We start from the raw sequence: 18,925 nt of genomic DNA, 5'->3' as shown, positions 1-18,925 counted from the left end.
TAGGCCCACCTTACTACAATAACACTGTCAAAGTTACCTCTCCATTTTATATTCCAGAAGTGACATCAAGATCCCAACCGGCATGAATCCACCAACCTTCAATTTGGCACTATAGTCTCTAAGCCCAGCTCTCTCTATGGCCACGGTGGCCCTAGAATGTACCAGCAGCACAAGCACATTGAATCATTAAACCAAAGACAGACAGACAGAACATCGGTTTCAGAAACAGTGCTCTATGCTGAATAAAAGGGCCTTCATACACCACCACACGGGAATAACCTCTAAATACTTTTTCACAATAACATTTTCTGTAGCTTATTTGATGCACATCTAAACGACAACATATTTACAGTATTATTCAAAAGTAAGGTATTCTGCAATATCATTGTTCACAAAAGTGTATTTTTTTGTATTCCAAAAAAAGGTGATTAGCCTGTGTCTCATACCTCATTGCACCTTACCCTAAGTTGTACCTCATCCCATTCTGCATTGTACTGTATATTGTATTGTAACTCAGTTACACATTTTTTTCTACTCTGTATTGTATAATGTATATTGAACACTTTTGTTTTGAACACTTTTGTTTACACTTGTCACATACTTTTGACTTCTATTTTTTTTTTTTTTACTTATCTATTTAATTTTTATCTAGCACACTCTCAGGAGCAGAACACGAACAAGCATTTCATATAAAAGTATTCTGTATTTTTGTGCATGACAACTAATAAAGAAACTTGAAAACTTGTATTTGAGAAACCACACACCACCACAGCCTAATGGGGCCCAATGGCAGGGTTCAATGACATGACACAGTTAGTGCAACAGCAACAGAACACCTCATTGGCTTCTAAAGGGGGCGGGTGGTGGTCTGGGAAGACGATCAAGTACACACAAGGACACCTCATTGGCTTCTAAAGGGGGTATGTGGTGGGCTGGGAAGACGATCAAGTACACACAAGGACACCTCATTGGCTTCTAAAGGGGGTATGTGGTGGGCTGGGAAGACGATCCAAGTCCACACGCGGACCTCTGGATGGCACGGGCATGGTGCGCGCACACACACACACACACACACATGGGCAAAGATACGTAGATGGGAACACACCTAGGCACACACACACACACCACCCTTGGCCCGCGTGATTCATTGCAAAACGTTCACCCGGCCCCATAGAGCAATTAAACAATTAAACAGCATGACCTCTTAATGCTTAATCCATCTCTAACTGATCCGTCTAACTGACTGTCCCGTGCACGTTCATGCATTCATGTTATTATCCCGGGGTGACACTGAGCCATGTTGTTTTCCTGGTCTACACGGTGGACCCACTGCACTACAGGGTTTGACAGCAAATAATAAAAAAAAGAAAATAAAAATCCCTTCTCGCTCAGCTGGTTAATAAGTGATATGAGTCAAAGGGGCGTGTTCATCTTGTGGTTAAAGATGATTTGTTTGTCAAGCCGGTAGAGTACAGTGGTGGTGGGTGTTTAGGCCTAACAAAAATAATGGTTGGTTTCAGGTTGCCGACCGACCCTGCCGATTTAGGTGCGACCCAATATATTTTATGAGTTTAAAAAAAAAAATTATATATTAAAAAAAAAAAAAATCATTTTTTTTTTTTTTTTTTTTTAGAATAAAGTTTCATAGAAATCTTAGTCAAACATTTAGTATTATGGATATTAAACATGCTGGCAGAGTACATGCATCCATGTTGTTGTGAACATTTTAACCCTTTCACTGCCACACGACAGCCGGTTAACCCTTTCACTGTGACAATACAGAAGGTTAGCCCTTTACTATCACACAACCGACGGCGATGCTCCATCATTAGCATCATTAGCTCCGCATCCGCGGAGCTAATGATGCTAATGATGGAGCATCGCCGTCGGTTGTGTGATAGTAAAGGGCTAACCTTCTGTCGTGTGGCAGTGAAAGGGTTAATTAAATAAAGAAATTCCCTATCCATAGTCGCCGTGGGAAAGAATAAAATAAAAAAAAAATTAAAAAAAATTCCCTACCTACCCATGGCCAAACTGACAACCAACCTGAAACCAACTATTATTTTTGTTAGGCCCAGTGGTGGTGGGTGTTTACAGGTAACTCTCGCACGAGAGACAGCGGCTGACAAGTGCCTCAGCCGCCTTCTCCACCTCATCGAGCAGATTCGGCTCAAACAAGGGAATAAACACGTTTCGCAATTATGCCACAACAATGTGGAACGCCCTATACCCACAGCCGGAAAATAATGTGAATCCCTACCTTCCTTCAAAACCGCTCTCAAACAGCACCTACGGGTGGCTGCAATTAGAAACTGGCCCCCGGTAAATGTCCGAATCCCCCCTCCCACCCCACCCCCTCCAATGTACAGTTTCTTCCCCTTCGAATGTATATATTTTTTTATGATCACTTTTTCTTAACACTTTGAGTGCCACTCACAAGAGATTTCGCAGGTTTTTTTATAGGTGGTTGCATGCCACTCACGAGATTTCTCGGATTTTTTTTTTTTTTTTTTGCGATCTGAAAAATTATTGCATCACCCGAGCCTACCCGAGTATAGCCGAGGGGCGCCGGCGATCACTGTGGAAAAAAGCGCCCCCTGTCGTCTCCCAGATGACATAAGTGATTTTGGAATGGACTCAATGAAAATGAATGGGGAAAAAAATCCGGTACTCCACATTTTCCAGTTCACTGATCCAGCCGGGGTTACTAGAGTTCATTCTGGAGCCTCAGATCCCCGCGGATCATGGAGTTCTACTGTATCGCGTTGGATCCATACACGTATCGATTTTTTCGAATGGTGATCAGGAATTGGAATATACCAGTTGGATACCATCTGATGTCAGGTAAGGACTCTATGTTATCAGTGGTAGGATAATCAGAGTAAGTTTGATGAAGTTATAAGCTGTTTTGTGAAATGTCTTCTTTCGGTTTCACTGTAAAAGTCCGTGAGGAAATCAACGGAGCGATTATCAGTGCGCGGCCGTAATGTGCGTGCGTGCACGTATAATATTGATCATCTAGCGTTTATTTGAAAACGATTCATAAAAAGGCCGACGAATATCAACGTTGTGGAATATTCCACTAAAAGACGATTTTCATAGAATGCTCCAGAATGAGCTGTTTTTTATATCAAAACGGGGGCTTTTCTAACTGCTCTGAAACGGCAACGACGCGATAAAAAAACAATCTGCCTTCACAGCACTGACTGGAAAATAGTCTTTGATAATGCGATGGGCAGATTAGACACATAGCCATAATTTAAAACATAGATTAGGCGATATTAACGTTAACATTGGCGCCGATGGTGGCATTCAAGCGGTAAAACGGAAAACCAAGCGTGGCGCTGAAAGTGTTAAACAGTACTGTATATTTGTATGTCTTGTATGTCATAAATGTCTTGATGAGTTGAAAATGGAGGACCCTGATGTAAACAAGACGAAAGAATTTTTCTTAGCAGTTGTTTGTATTGAGCCGTACTGTATTGTACCCATTCTGCAATCTGTTAATAAAGTTTTCAATCAATCAATCAATCAATCAATCAACATTTTCTAATTCTGTGCTCAAGCCCCCTGAGGATTCGAGCAGGTTCTCCACTGTTTTTTTGAACACCGGTCATAGGAGGAAACGTACAACTCTTTTTCCGTTCTCTGAAACACCTGCCGTCTTCCGGGCCGTCTCCTCATACTTACTGGCACAGTGCCCTCAGCCAGGCGGTGGAAGCGGGTTTCCTCTGAGAGGCCTTTGTGTGGCGAGTAGACGGCGTCTGTGAGACCGGCTTGGTGCTCAAACCTCTCAACACTCTCGTGGGTCTGCTCTATGGGGTGATAAGACACACAGACAGGTAAGGGGGCATGGTAAAGTTAAAGGTGCTATAGATACATTTTATGTAGAATTATCTTTTATTTAAATTTTATAATACATCCAAGTATGGCTTTTCCCTTCAAGGAATGATCGATTAATGCATTTCCCTACTTGGAATGCACCTGATTGGATAAATGACATGCTGGTGCTCTAGTCAGCGACATCTAGTGGCTGAACGTTATCTACAGCACCGTTAAGTCTATCACGACTAGGCCTATTAGGGCGTTGAACAGTTTGTTTGTTTGTTTGTTTTATTAAGATCCCCATTAGCTTTTGCATAGCAGCAGCTATTCTTCCTGGGGTCCAATAACTTACATGGTGACAACACATTCACACTCATCACAATATATTGACATAACACATTAAGATTAAGAACAATAGATAACGCACTTAAACAAAAGAAACGCACTACAATTAGACAAAGCAAATAGACAGGCTCCAACTGAATCATGATCTAATTAATAGATACATATAATTTAAAGGGGAACTATTTTACTATTTCTTTCACTATTTGGGCACTTTTACACAATTCCTGTGAGTCTATGGAACACCTCTGTATTATCTTTTTTTTTTTTAATTCATTGTTTTGTATTTCTAATCAAGTACTCAAAAACAGCATTTTTCTACCTCAAGATCTTAAGTCGTTTTGAGGCTGGGCTCCAACCACTGTGTGGCCTGGTGCCAACTGCCACATCAACTGCCATATTATTATGCAGCTGAGAAATCTCTGACATCACAGATATGCACATTTTCAGATGACTCAGTTCAGTGAGGGTGAATATTGTGAGAGGAGAATTGGAAGAATGCGCCAATATGAGAATTAGAGACATAGATCCTATTAATATAAGTCCATATAGCTAGGAAACAATGCTAAACACTGAAAAAGGCCATTTATAAGATAGTTCCCCTTTAAGATAGATGTAACCATGTAACCTTGCTCCCCAATGATGACGTCACAGCAAACACCCAAACACCTGTGGAAAAGCTCAACAGAACATTCACATGTGAAAGAAATTATATTCTGTACAGCCCTAAACAAATGTTTGTTTGTTATGACATTCCTCATGAAAACCATGGATACATTTATTAATAAATACATTTTTTGTACGTATACAAACTCACTTCCAAGAGACACATTCGTGCATTTTAGCATTTTCTAAACATTTGTTCTCTCACAAGAAGGAGCAACACATGCTGCTTTATTCTGGACCAGTCTGCTGCGTTCACTCACTGATCATGAGTGAAGTCATCAGAGACGTGGCCTTGGCCTTCACCACGGGGCCGAGGGGCTTTGCTGCTGATGCCGCCTCGAAGGTGATCGAGCTCCCGCCTTTCTCCCCCTCCTGGTCACAAGAGTGTACACCGTTAGGCTGTTCAGACTACAATAGAAAATGAGTTAAAAGCTTGACCCGGGTTGTAGGAATTGAATCGTTCTATGACTTTACAGTTACAACCGCAAATAGGCGGTCCAGAAAAAAAATCCACAACGGACTTACATTGACCATATTCATGTGGCGGCCATTTTGCTCTTATGTCATGCATTGGGATTCCTTTCCACCCTGTTCCCATCTCGGTTGGAAAGGAATCCCAACCCGAGCATGACATAAAGAGCAAAAACGTCCGCCGTGCGCATATGGTCAATTGTCCTTCATCTCAAGTGATCAACTTGAGATGAAGGACAATTGACCATATTCATACGGTGGCCGTTTTTCGATTATCATGTGAATCAACCGATCACGAACCTCATCATTGTCCTCAAGGCCAAGTGCTACGCAATCTATCGCGAGTTACGGTTCACGCGTGCACAAAAGATGGTAAGTGAAATAAAAAATAAAAAAACCTCTGCGCCTTTCTTGAACTTCCTCCGGGGGAAGATGGGGTCCATCCACAGCATGTTGACGTCTGGAGGCTGCGAGTGCAGAGGCAGGTCCAGGTCCTCGTCATGGAGGTACTCATCGTAGCTGAAGTTGCGTCGGGGCAGCCTGAGGGAACCGGTCATGGCACTGAACAGTCCCGACATGCCGGACTCCAGCGCTGGGGGATGAACAATGAGACAAGACAATGCAGGGATGTTAGAGCGCTATTTGGTAAATGGTGCATTTATATAGTTCAAGTTTGTTTATTAATTTTCATAGTAAAATACAGAATACTTTATCATGAAATGCTTTTTTCCCCGTATGAGCCCCTGGGAGTGTGCTATAGATAAAAATAGATAAAAAGTATAAAATATAAAAAGTCAAAAGTACGTAAAATAAAGTGTTGTCAATATACATACATATATACAATATACAATACAGAGTAAAAAGAGTAACAGTGAGGTACAATGCAGAAATGGGATGAGGTACAAACTTAGGGTAAGGTGCAATGAGGTATGAATTGTAGTACAAATCTACTAATAGATATATAATAATATAAATATAAAATAATATATATATAGCACTTTTATAAATGGCTGCAAATGGTAAATGGCTGCATTTATATAGCGCTTTTATCCAAAGCGCTTTACAATTGGTTCCTCACATTTTACCCATTCACACACACATTCACACACCGACGGCGGAGGCGACCATGCAAGGTGCCAACCTGCTCATCGGGAGCAATTAAGGGTTAAATGTCTTGCTCAAGGACACTTCGACACGCTGGCCGGGAGGAGCGGGAATCATCATATCCCTCCTAGTTACACATACACACAGTCCTCATATCCCTCCTAGGGCTGGGCGATATGGCCTAAAAATAAAATCTCTGATTAAAAAAAGATTTTAATCGATTTTCTTTTCTCTTGAAAACTAGAAACGCCAAGGAAATCATTCAAATAACCTTTGTTTTTATTTGACACTAAAATATTATCAAACCAAGATGAATTTCCCTATTGGGATTGAAGTGCAAACCTAACTTTCACCAATCTTCACTTAAAACAAATAAAAGGTGCCTCTTGATCATCAAACAAGAATGAATTTCCCTATTGGGATTAATAAAGTGCAAATATAATTTTTAATAAAATAAAATAAAAAAATTATATATTTTTTGTATATTCAATCTGTTTAAACCAATGGGGGTTTTCTTCACAGTTGCAGTTAAAGATTAGGCTACACTAATATTATACTATAAGACGTCACCATCACTTTCATACCAACCGTGCCCTTATTGGATTATTTATGTTGATGAAACTGATGAGTTATATAATATTCATTAAAGAAAGTGTATTTAATAAAAGAAAAATACTAATTTAATCAGAGTAATCACTTTATTCAAATTGAGGATTTAGTTTAAAAAAAAAGAAAATGATTTGTATTTTTTTATGAAGTAAATCTTTTTTTTTTGACATTCGAAGCTTCGTTCAAATACTTCAATCGAAGCTTCCAATGTTAAAAAATGACATTCGGTACAGCCCTATTCACAGCTATGACCTTACCTGCTACACTTGGCACTTGTTTCCTTTTCCATGTGGTGATTTTTAAATTGTATCTACAGTATATATTCAAGCTTACAGACAAGTAGCCGGAAACAACAAGTGATATCTTCACTTGTCTACTGAAGGAAATCGAGGTTTTTCAATGTACTGTATGTAATGTATATATTGGGGGAGATGACAGCATCTAAAGGGGCCAGGTCAGAGAGGTAGATGTGCTTGGTGGAGGCGGTTTAGAGGCAAGCAGCAGTCAGTGTTGTAGCAGTGAGCAGGGTGTCTGCATTCCATCAGCACATAACAACTGATAAGGACAGAGAACAGTGCCATTGCTATAGTGATATGGGTCAAATAGCTGTGGTCAAAGATGGCAGCTTCACATAGTAACGAGGAAAGGGGGGCAGGGCCCTGTTGCTATGACGAAGATCATATAACTAATGTTTCTTTCGGGTAAGGGCAGACTAAGAGAAGATCTAGACACGAAGCTGACGTGAGCGGACGTGGATCAGAGACATCCATCTCTCTCTCACCCTCACCGGTGGGGGAGGGGAGATGACACATCATCATTAGCTTCGGCTAACGGGAGAAGGGTTTTGGCTAACGACAAGGACTTAGCCACCATTGGACTAAACAGCAGAAGACGATAGAATAATGAATTTAGTGTTCCATCAAAGACTTTTTCAAGGACAATACAAAATGGGTAACATCTGAGGCTTTTGTTTATGTAATAAACAACGTTTTTCAAGAAAGGTACTACGCTGTCCAGTGTTGAATACTTATGGTTACGGATTGCATTAAAGGGGGATGACAACGATTGTACAGCCAGTATGAGACGTCGGAGAGATAAAACACAACACAGAGTCAACAGATACAGATGTGATAAGTGACACAAGCCAACAGATGAAGAGGTGATACTGGCTGATTGATCGAAATCTAACACTACTGAGATCTGAGATCTTCTGAGAGAATTGTTGAATAGATACACAAATGTTCTAGAATGTTTGATTATGACATCATACTGTGACATCATACTGTGGCATCACAATGGAACATGTTGAATAGATACACAAATGTTCTAGAATGTTTGATTATGACATCATAACTGAACATGTTTGACTTCATTTGAATAATATAAATAATATGTATAATATAATATAATGTAATGTAATGTAATATTATATATTATAATATAATGTAATATAATAATAAAGTATATTATATTTAGCTCCCATTTGAATAATATAGAAATATGTCTAAAAACATAACATTCTTTAGATGTCTTAAAATAAAATACATTTAATTTAAATAAAAATATATGTAAAATAATAATAACTTTATTTATATAGCACCATTCATACAGATTGCAGCTCAAAGTGATTTACACAAAAAACGAAACAAAAGGATAAAGAAACAATTATAATAATTAAATTAAATAATAAAGATAAAAACGGTAATAAAACAACTAGATAAGATAGTAAAAATAGCTAAATAAGACAAACAGTAAGACACTAACATAAGACAATACATAAATTACAAATACAAAAATAATAAAGACAGAAAAATTAAATAGTTAAAATAATAAAATAGCTAAATTAGATAGTAAACAATAAGAAACAAATTTATAACAGTAAAATAAGACATTAATAAATAACAAGTAAAATGATAAACTACATAAAATAATGATACAAATTATAATAAAATATTTAAGTAAAAATAATAGAAATAAAGAAAAATAAGACAATAAAATAAAGATAATAATTAATTTAAAAGCTATAGTTTAAAAGGGTACATTTTGAGCAGTTTATTTAAAGTGCCAACCGAGTCTGCTGTCCTAATGACCTGCAGGAGAGTGTTCCACAGTTTTGGGGCGTAGCAGCTGAAAGCACTGATCACAACATGTTAGGTCACCACTTGTAACTCTGCTGTGGACACTGAGCACCCAGCACTAGCAGACACACAGGGATAAACAGAGGGAGGCTACTGATGCCAGTGGGTGGTAGGGGTGTAAAGGTACACGTATCTGTACCCAACCGAACCGTTTCAGTGTGTACCGTACCGTACCGAACGAATACAACGGTATGTTAACCACTAACGACCGCCCACCGGGGGCTGTTTTTTTCACAATCTAATATAATTATTATTATTCTTTTATTTTTTTACAAGTCGATTATAAATTTCAATATAGAATATTCATTGACAGCCCTACAAGTACAATTAGTTACTGCACACTACATCACCCCTGAGTGGAACATGGAAAGCCAAACTTTCCCCCACTGTACCGAAAACCCGTACCGAACCTTGACTTCAAAACCGAGGTACGTACCGTACCGTGGTTTTTGTGTACCGTTACACCCCTAGAGGGTGGTGGTGATGGTGATGATCATGATGACATTCTAATTATAAATCAACATTCGAATTTTTAATTAAACAAAAATTAAATAATTTTTTTTTTTTTTTTTATCTTTTTTTTTGTCTATTCAATCTGTTTAAACCAATGGGGGTTTTCTTCACAGTTGCAGTTAAATATTAGGCTACACTAATATTATACTATAAGACGTCACCATCACTTTCATACCAACCGTGCCCTTATTGGATTATTTATGTTGACGAAACTGAAGTTATATTCATTAAAGAAAGTGTATTTAATAAAAGAAAAATACTCATTTAATCAGAGTAATCACTTTATTCAAATTGAGGATTTAGTTAAAAAAAAATCTTTTTAAATACTTTTATTTTTTTTATGAAGTAAGTTTTTTTGGTAGACATTCGAAGCTTCGTTCGAATACTTCAATCAAAATTACATTCGGTACAGCCCTACACAGAGTCCTCATATCCCTCCTAGTCACACACACACAGTCCTCATATCCCTATAGTCACACATACACACAATGACAGAGCGCAGGGTTTCCTGCAGTGCAGCGCCCCCTGGAGCAGTTTTTGGGGTTCAGTGCCTCGCTCAAGGGCACTTAGGCAGGATGGTGGGCACCGTAGGTGTAATACCAGCCACCCTTCAGTCACCAGCTCACAGCTGGAATACACCCTCCTGTCGGGAGACGGGATCGAGCCAGCAACCTTTTGGTTACCGGCCGGCCTCTTTACCTCTAGGCCATCCTCCGTCTGCTGTGTAACCATCCGTCACACCCAGTTCATGGGAAATCAATGTGACTGAAAGTAACTTGAGAGGAAACTTAAGGACCAACCCTTATGCAAACAAAGGCTCAGGGAAATAGTTTTCCATCAAATAATCCCATTAATCAGACGTTAAGTATCTACGGCAGTTGAAACGCAAGGTGGGAAAACCCATCAAGTTTCCTCTTTCTTTGAACGTCATCGTTTCTTCAATATAAATCGAGCAACACTTAAAACGGGGATGGGCAACATTGGGGATGGCGTGGGCCAAAGAAACGAAAGCAAAACTATGTAGTAACTATGCGGATGCTGGAAGGTGTGTGTCTGTCTGAGGTGTATGTGTCTGAGGGCGTGCTACTCACACATGGTGAGGTAAGCCTGTAATAACAATAATAGTTACATGTTCACACTGGTGGACGTTTAAAAAAGTGAATATCAGGAAGGCAGCAGGACCGGACGGCATCCCCGGCCGCATCCTAAAAGTCTGTGCCGTCCAACTGGCCCCGGTATTCACTGACATATTTAACCTGTCCTTAGAACAGGCCGTCATCCCCACCTGCCTGAAGAAGTCCACTATCATCCCTGTACCTAAAAAATCCAAGCCTGCTTGCCTCAACGACTACCGCCCTGTAGCTCTCACCTCCATAGCCATGAAGTGCTTTGAGAAGCTAGTAAAGGGCTACATCTGCTCCTCCCTCCCCATCAACCTGGACCCCCTGCAATTTTCATACCGCCCCAACAGGTCCACGGAGGACGCCATAGCCCATGTGCTGCACACAGCAGCATCACACCTGGACAAGAGGCAGGGGAACTATATGAGAATGCTATTCATCGACTACAGCTCAGCATTCAATACCATAGTCCCCTCCAAACTCATAGCCAAGCTCAGGGACCTGGGCTTGAACTATGACCTCTGCCAGTGGGTCTTGGACTTCCTGACGGGGCAGACCCCAGGTGGTGAGAGCAGGCAACTGCACCTCCTCATCCATCACCCTCAACATAGGGGCCCCCCAGGGCTGTGTTCTGAGTCCCCTCCTCTACTCCCTGTACACACATGACTGTGTGGCTCAGCGGAACAACAACACAATCATCAAATTTGCTGACGACACAGTAGTGGTGGGCCTGATCTCTGCAAACGACGAGAGGGCCTACCTGGAAGAGGTCAAGGTTCTGGCGGGATGGTGCCAGGAGAACAGCCTCTCCCTGAACGTCAGCAAAACAAAAGGAGATGATTGTGGACTTTAGGAGGTCAGGGGTCAGGGACTACAGCCCCTTCAGAGTCAGCATCGACGGGGCACCGGTTGAGAGAGTGAACAGTTTTAAGTACCTCGGAGCCCACATATCCGAGGACTTGACATGAACCACACACATTGACAGTGTTGTGAAGAAGGCACGACAACGCCTCTACTTCCTCAGGCGCCTAAGGAAGTTCCAAGTCAGTCAGAAGATCCTTAAGAACTTCTACTCATGTACAATAGAGAGCATCCTGACTGGCAATATCACCTCCTGGTTTGGGAATAGCACTGCACAAGACCGTAGCAGACTACAGAGAGTGGCACGTTCAGCCGAACGCACAATTGGAGGGGGGCTTCCCACTCTCCAGAACATTTACAACAAGCGGTGCAGGGGTAAGGCTAAGAGAATTATCAAGGACTCCAGCCACCCAAACAACTGCCTCTTTGAACTGCTGCGGTCAGGCAAGCGATACCGGAGTCTCATGGCAAGCACAGAAAGACTCAGAAGAAGCTTCTATCCCCAGGCCATCAGGTTGCTCAACGAATAATAACACTATGCAACAACCATCAAATGCACTCACAACACACACATCCACACGCACACACTCACTTTAAACAAACAACACACTGCAGCACCCACTCTCCACACTTTAGAACACCTAAACACACTTTATATTTATTGGTAAAGGATTTGCACTACAACCTATACCTCAGTACACCTTACTGTAAATTGTACCTAAATTGTACCTCATCCCATTTCTGCTTTGCACTATATAGTATTTATTAGTATATTGCAGAGTATATTGTATATTGTATGGTAACTCAGTTACTTCTATTCTGCATCGAACATTGTACATATGTATATACTGAACACTGTGTCTATGTACGTGACTTCTATTTTTACATGCTATACTATTTTATTTCATACTTATCTTTTGTCTAGCACAGTCTCTGGAGCGTAACAGAAAGAAGCATTTTGTATAAAAGTATTCTGTACTTCTGTATGACAACTGTTAAAGAAACTTGAACACTGCAGGCAAAGCAGCCCAAATTTGATTATATTTTGCTCATATGTGACTCAGATCTGTTTTTCTCATGACAGCGTGAACAGCACAAATCACATAACATCTGATATTTTCAACTCTGATTTGAGCCACTTTCACATTATTATTATTATTATTATTATTATTATTATTATTATTATTATTATTATTACATTATTATATATTATTAGATACAGGTCAGGTTTCTTGCAATGCGACCTCAGTCCGAACAGTCATGCGACTTTCACGTGATTTTTACGTCACTCTAGATTGACATTGGTCACAATTAGGGATGCTCAATATTGGCTTTTTTACCGATACCGATATACCGATATTGTCCAACTCTTAATTTCCGATACCGATATCAACCGATACCGATATATGCAGGGTCATCATTCATTAATTCATTCATTTATTATCATATACTATATCATATATTACACTTTAGACTTCTGTATATTTTAACTGTATATTTTATACTAGAATGTATATATACATAACATACAAAATGTGAATCCGGTCCGTACTCTATTATTATTCTCTTATTCTTAGGCCTATTCTATTCTCATTCTTAGGCCATTTGTTTTGTTATTCTTATTCGTGACTTTGTTCTGTCTAAATGTTTACGGTGAGCGATTTGTAGTGTCAAATTTCCCTCTGGATGATTAAAGTATTTCTATTCTATTCTATTCTGAATGAATGAATGAATGAAAACTTTATTTAACAGATTGCAGAATGGGTACAATACAGTACGGCTCAATACACACAATTGTTAAGGGGATGCAGACCAGAGAAAGACGTTTGTCTTGTTTACATCAGGGTCCCCCATTTTCATATAATCTATTCTCTATATAATCTATATTCTATATAATATGTAGAAGAATTCAAAGATTCATGTTACCTGGTATGTCTCCTTGTCCGGCCATTATACAATCCGATCAGAGGCCACAGGATACTACAGTGGATGGTGTGGAGGGAGGTCTGCTAACCCTGGACTTCAAACCTGCAAAAAGAAACAACACATGACGTGAGGGCGGCTACGTGGCGTAGTGGGCAAGGCACTCGCCACAAAATCTGGAGACGCTGGGCTCGCCTGTTCGAGCCCAGCGCTCCACATTTGCTTTCAGTTTAGCTGGTCGTCCACAGTAATACACATTGGCCGTATTACGGGGAGGGAAACTGAAGGGTGGGGATCGGGCGTTGTGGACAGCGACTCCTACAGGTCGGTTGGTGCGCCTGCGCAGTGGAATCAGGAAGTGTCGGGGCAGGCAGCGTGAGCCTCCCACGCGTTACTCCTCGCCACTGAGAGATCGAGCTGCGCAGGTGAAAAGATGCGACTGCTGTTACCTCAAGTACCGGAGGGGACTTGTGCTATGTATGACTGTCTTAGTCCACATTGCAGCCGGCTTGTGGGAGGCAAGAAACAGCGTTCGTGACAGGGGAGGGTTGAATTGGATGATACGAAATTGGGATGGGAGAAAAATATAGAAAAATGGGAGAAAAAGTGGATACAAAAAAAAGAAACAACACATGACGTCACACAACACATGACGTCACACATGACATCACACACAACACATGACTTCTCAGCAGATCCATAGATCTGACGCTGTTCACGGATGTATTGATATCAGCCACAACAGCACAGCTATACAGGGAACTAATTACAACTGTGGTGTAACCTATTCCAGGGCAAACACACACAACAGTGGTTTGAGTTTCAAACTTTCAGTACATAGTGATCTGGGTCTGTTTCCCTCCCTCCCCCGCCCCCCCCCCTAAATAGAAACAGAGAGTCTAGTAGTTAGTGAAGGTCCACCACCAGTTAAAGGTCACATGTCACGTCAGAGGAGGAGTCACGTGCACCTACTCTGACATCACATGGTAGAACAACAACAACTGCACACATGTTACGGACATATTTGATTCGTATGCACATATTGTTATTGGCATTATTAATTAGAGTGTTAAACAAAGCATGACTTGGTGCAGAACAAAGTTCATAAAACGTGTTCATGAACTATTGCGTCACCATCACCAAACCTCTCCACCTAGGCGTAGTTTTAGGGGGGGGGGGGTTGCAGGGGACATGTACCCCTCAATATTGAGAAGAGGTACATTTGTCCCCCTCAAACAATATAGCTAATATGAAAGTCAAACCCCTTCCCAAAAGAGGTAAAAAAAGGGACATTTCCACCATAAATGGATGCAGAAAAGGCACAAAATGTTTGACAATCAAAGCTTGCAGGGGGAGGAACTCCAGACCCCCCCCCCCCCCCCCCCCCGCTTAAAGTGTCCCCTCCAATATTGACACCAAACCTACGGCCTTGTTCAGAAATATTCATCGTCTGCACAAGATTTTAAACGAAGATAGTGATTTTAAACAAAGATAGAAGTTCAGAATGAGAGGCCGTTCCACAAGATAAGGCAACCATGCAAGGTGCCAACCTGCTCATGGGGAGCAATTAAGGGTTAAATGTCTTGCTCAATGACAACTCGTTTCGCAACTATGCCACAATAATGTGGAACGCCCTACCAACAGCCGTAAAGGAATGAGAATCCCTACCATCCTTCCAAACCGCTCTCAAAGAGCACCTACGGGTGGCTGCAATTAGAAACTGGCCCCGATAAATGTCAAAATCCCCCCCCCCCCAACCAACCCCAGCCCCCTCTAATGTAAATCTTTTTCTCCTTTTGTTTTCCATTTTTATGATGTTCTCTCTTTCTTACATAGTTTGAAAATGGAGGACCCCTATGTAAACAAGACGAAAGTATTTTTCTGGTCTTCATCCTCTTGGCAGTTGTTTGTATTGAGCTGTACTGTATTGTACCCATTCTGCAATCTGTTAATAAAGTTTTCAATCAATGTTCCTTTATCGATCCTCTTGGGGAAATTCAGGCGTCATAGCAACACGGGGGAGGGGGGAGGTATGGGCAGGGTAATGCACTCTGCCACTATCTATTTTTATTAGGGATGTCCAATATTATCGGCCGATATCGGCATTAAAATGTGATATCGGAAAATATCTGTATCGGTTTTCAAATGATTATTATTTTTTTTTTTTTTTAACATTTCTATAACCTTTATTTACCCAGGCAAGCAAGTAAGAACAAATTCTGATTTTATTTATTGTCAAAAGTATGCATAATGTTGTGTTAATTCCACAACAATAGATATGTAAGGGATAATGTATGGCTACGAGGTCATTGTCGCAAAATAATTGACCGACACGTAGTTTAAAATACCGAGGCGCCGCGCCGAGGTGTTTTAAACGTAGTGAAGGTCAATTATTTTGCGACAATGACCGAGTAGGCTCAAGTTTCAAGTTTCTTTAATAGTTGTCATACAGAAGTACAGAATACTTTCATACAAAATGCTTCTTACTGTTACGCTCCAGAGACTGTGCTAGACAAGATAGTATCAAATAACATAGTATAGCATGTAATTTAGAAGAAGAAAATGAGGTCACAGTGTTCGGTATAGACATATGTACAATGTTCTGAGTTACCATATAATATACAATACTATGCAGTGTACTAATGTACAGTACTATCTAGTGCAAAGCAGAAATGGGATGAGGTACAATTTAGGTACAATTTACAGTAAGGTGTACGAGTTGTAGTGCAATCCTTCATCAATAAATATAAAGTGTGGGGAGTGGGTGCTACAGTGTGTTTGTTTAAAGTGGGTGTGTGCTATAAAGTGTGTGGAGTGGGTGCTACAGTGTGTTTGTTTAAAGTGAGTGTGTGCGTGTGGATGTGTGTGCTATGTGCGTTTGGTGGTTGTTGTTGTGTAGTGTTCATTCATTGTTCGTTTAGCAGCCTGATGGCCTGGGGATAGAAGCTTCTTCTGAGTCTTTCTGTGCTCGCCTTGAGACTCCGGTATCGCTTGCCTGACCGCAGCAGTTCAAAGAGGCAGTTGTTCGGGTGACTGGAGTCTTTAATGATTCTCTTAGCCTTGCCCTTGCAACGCTTGTTGTAAATGTTCTGGAGGGTGGGGAGCCCCCCTCCAATTGTGCGTTCGGCTGAACGTGTCACTCTTTGTAGTCTGCTTCGGTCTTGTGCAGTGCTATTCCCAAACCAGGAGGTGATGTTGCCGGTCAAGATGCTCTCTATTGTACATGAGTAGAAGTTCTTAAGGATCTTCGGACTGACTTGGAACTTCCTTAGGCGCCTGAGGAAGTAGAGGCGTTGTCGTGCCTTCTTCACAACACTGTCAATGTGTGTGGTCCATGTCAAGTCCTCGGATATGTAGGCTCCGAGGTACTTAAAGCTGTTGACTCTCTCAACCGGTGCCCCGTCGATGCTGAGGGGGCTGTAGTCCTTGACCCCCGACCTCCTGAAGTCCACAATCATCTCCTTTGTTTTGCTGACGTTCAGGGAGAGGCTGTTTTCCTGGCACCATCCCGCCAGGACCTTGACCTCTTCCAGGTAGGCCCTCTCGTCGTTGGCAGAGATCAGGCCCACCACCACTGTGTCGTCAGCAAATTTGATGATTGTATTGCTACTCCGCTGAGCCACACAGTCGTGTGTGTACAGGGAGTAGAGGAGGGGACTCAGAACACAGCCCTGGGGGGCCCCTATGTTGAGGGTGATGGATGAGGAGGTGCAGTTGCCTGCTCTCACCACCTGGGGTCTGCCAGTCAGGAAGTCCAAGACCCACTGGCAGAGGTCATAGTTCAAGCCCAGGTCCCTGAGCTTGGCTATGAGTATGGAGGGGACTATGGTATTGAATGCCGAGCTGTAGTCGATGAATAGCATTCTCACATAGTTCCCCTGCCTCTTGTCCAGGTGTGATGCTGCTGTGTGCAGCACATGGGCTATGGCGTCCTCCGTGGACCTGTTGGGGCTATACATTATCCCGCTTATTACATGGCTAACTTACTAACAATATACCTAATTCATTTGACAAATCGCAGTTGTTCTGTGGCTCTGTCAGCCCAAATAAAGTGATTATTATTATCGCGGGCAGCAGCCTCTGTTCTGGCTCCGCTGACACTCCGCTGTCAGTGCAGCGCTATACATTATCCCGCTTATTACATGGCTAACTTACTAACAATATACCTAATTCATTTGACAAATCGCAGTTGTTCTGTGGCTCTGTCAGCCCAAATAAAGTGATTATTATTATCGCGGGCAGCAGCCTCTGTTCTGGCTCCGCTGACACTCCGCTGTCAGTGCAGCGCGGCAGGTGTGTCTGATTTGCTGCACTGATGTGGGCTTGATTGCCAACAGCTGCGCACTGCGGTCATTATTGAAAAAACAGCGGTCATTATTGAAAAATAATGACCGCTGTCGGGGGGCTATTGACCAATCACAAGCAAGCATTTCGGCGAATGTGAAAACGCCATGTAATAAGTAATGTTAATTACCTGAAATTATTCCATTTTTTGGGGGGGGGGAACCCTGCATATATCGGTATCGGTTGATATCGGTATCGGAAATTAAGAGTTGGACAATATCGGTATATCGGTATCGGTAAAAAAGCCAATATCGAGCATCCCTAATCTTGTGTCTGCACCTTATGCACTGCTTTTATTCGGATTAGTGACTATTTTATACTCATTCTATGTCTGCACTTTATGCATTGCTTTTATATAGTCAATTCTCTGCTCATTCCATGTCAATTCTCTGCCTATGTCTATGTCTATTTTATGTCCATTATGTCTACATTACCGCTGTGAATCACTTTGGGCTGCAATTCCTGTATGAAAGGTGCTATAAAAAGTAAGTTTATTATTATTATTATTATTATTAATTAATAATATTAATTAATAATAATAATAATAGAAGAAAGACATAAATATAGGCAATAAAAGTATACCGGAATATGAAACATGAGAAGAATAAACATACTGTAGTGTAAACACACAAAGGTGCAGATGAGGATAGAACTGTCATTTAGAATTAAACACGTCATTCTGTTGATGAAATAATATCGGATCACGTATAGGCTATAGTCACGTATACCTGGTGGCTGTTAGACCTACACTGTAAACGCTGTGGTCTAATCCCAGGATTGTTTATTTGGTCGCCTATAATATGTTAATATATAAATATTGTTCAGGAATGAGTTAGTGTCTCGCGCCTAATGACTCACCGGCTGAATCCTTCAACGGCGGCTCTTGTCCGGCACCATTTATTCCACAAGTGCGGTCGTCGGGGCTTCGCTGTGACTGAGACTGGCGCTTGTACAGTTGAATAAACAAATAGTTGACCGGCGCTGACCGCGCTTCACCTCAGTTGGGAC

At 41.3% G+C, this 18,925-nt stretch overlaps 1 protein-coding gene across 1 annotated transcript in view; it reads right to left on the bottom strand.

Annotated features, from left to right (window-relative positions):
- The window catches only part of LOC311242895 (glutamine--fructose-6-phosphate aminotransferase [isomerizing] 2-like), a 139,926-nt gene that overhangs the window by 104,838 nt on the left and 16,163 nt on the right, over nucleotides 1-18,925 (bottom strand). Inside the window, 4 exon segments of the mRNA XM_084331958.1 lie at nucleotides 3,691-3,815; nucleotides 5,094-5,241; nucleotides 5,703-5,896; nucleotides 13,577-13,678. Coding sequence (XP_084188084.1) covers nucleotides 3,691-3,815; nucleotides 5,094-5,241; nucleotides 5,703-5,896; nucleotides 13,577-13,601 — 492 coding nt within the window. The 5' untranslated portion in view covers nucleotides 13,602-13,678.

Source organism: Notolepis coatsorum (genome assembly GCF_963971535.1).
Source record: "Notolepis coatsorum genome assembly, chromosome: 16".
Taxonomy (NCBI): domain Eukaryota; kingdom Metazoa; phylum Chordata; class Actinopteri; order Aulopiformes; family Paralepididae; genus Notolepis; species Notolepis coatsorum.
Note: the sequence above shows the minus strand (reverse complement) of the source record. Positions and strands in the feature narration are given on the sequence as shown.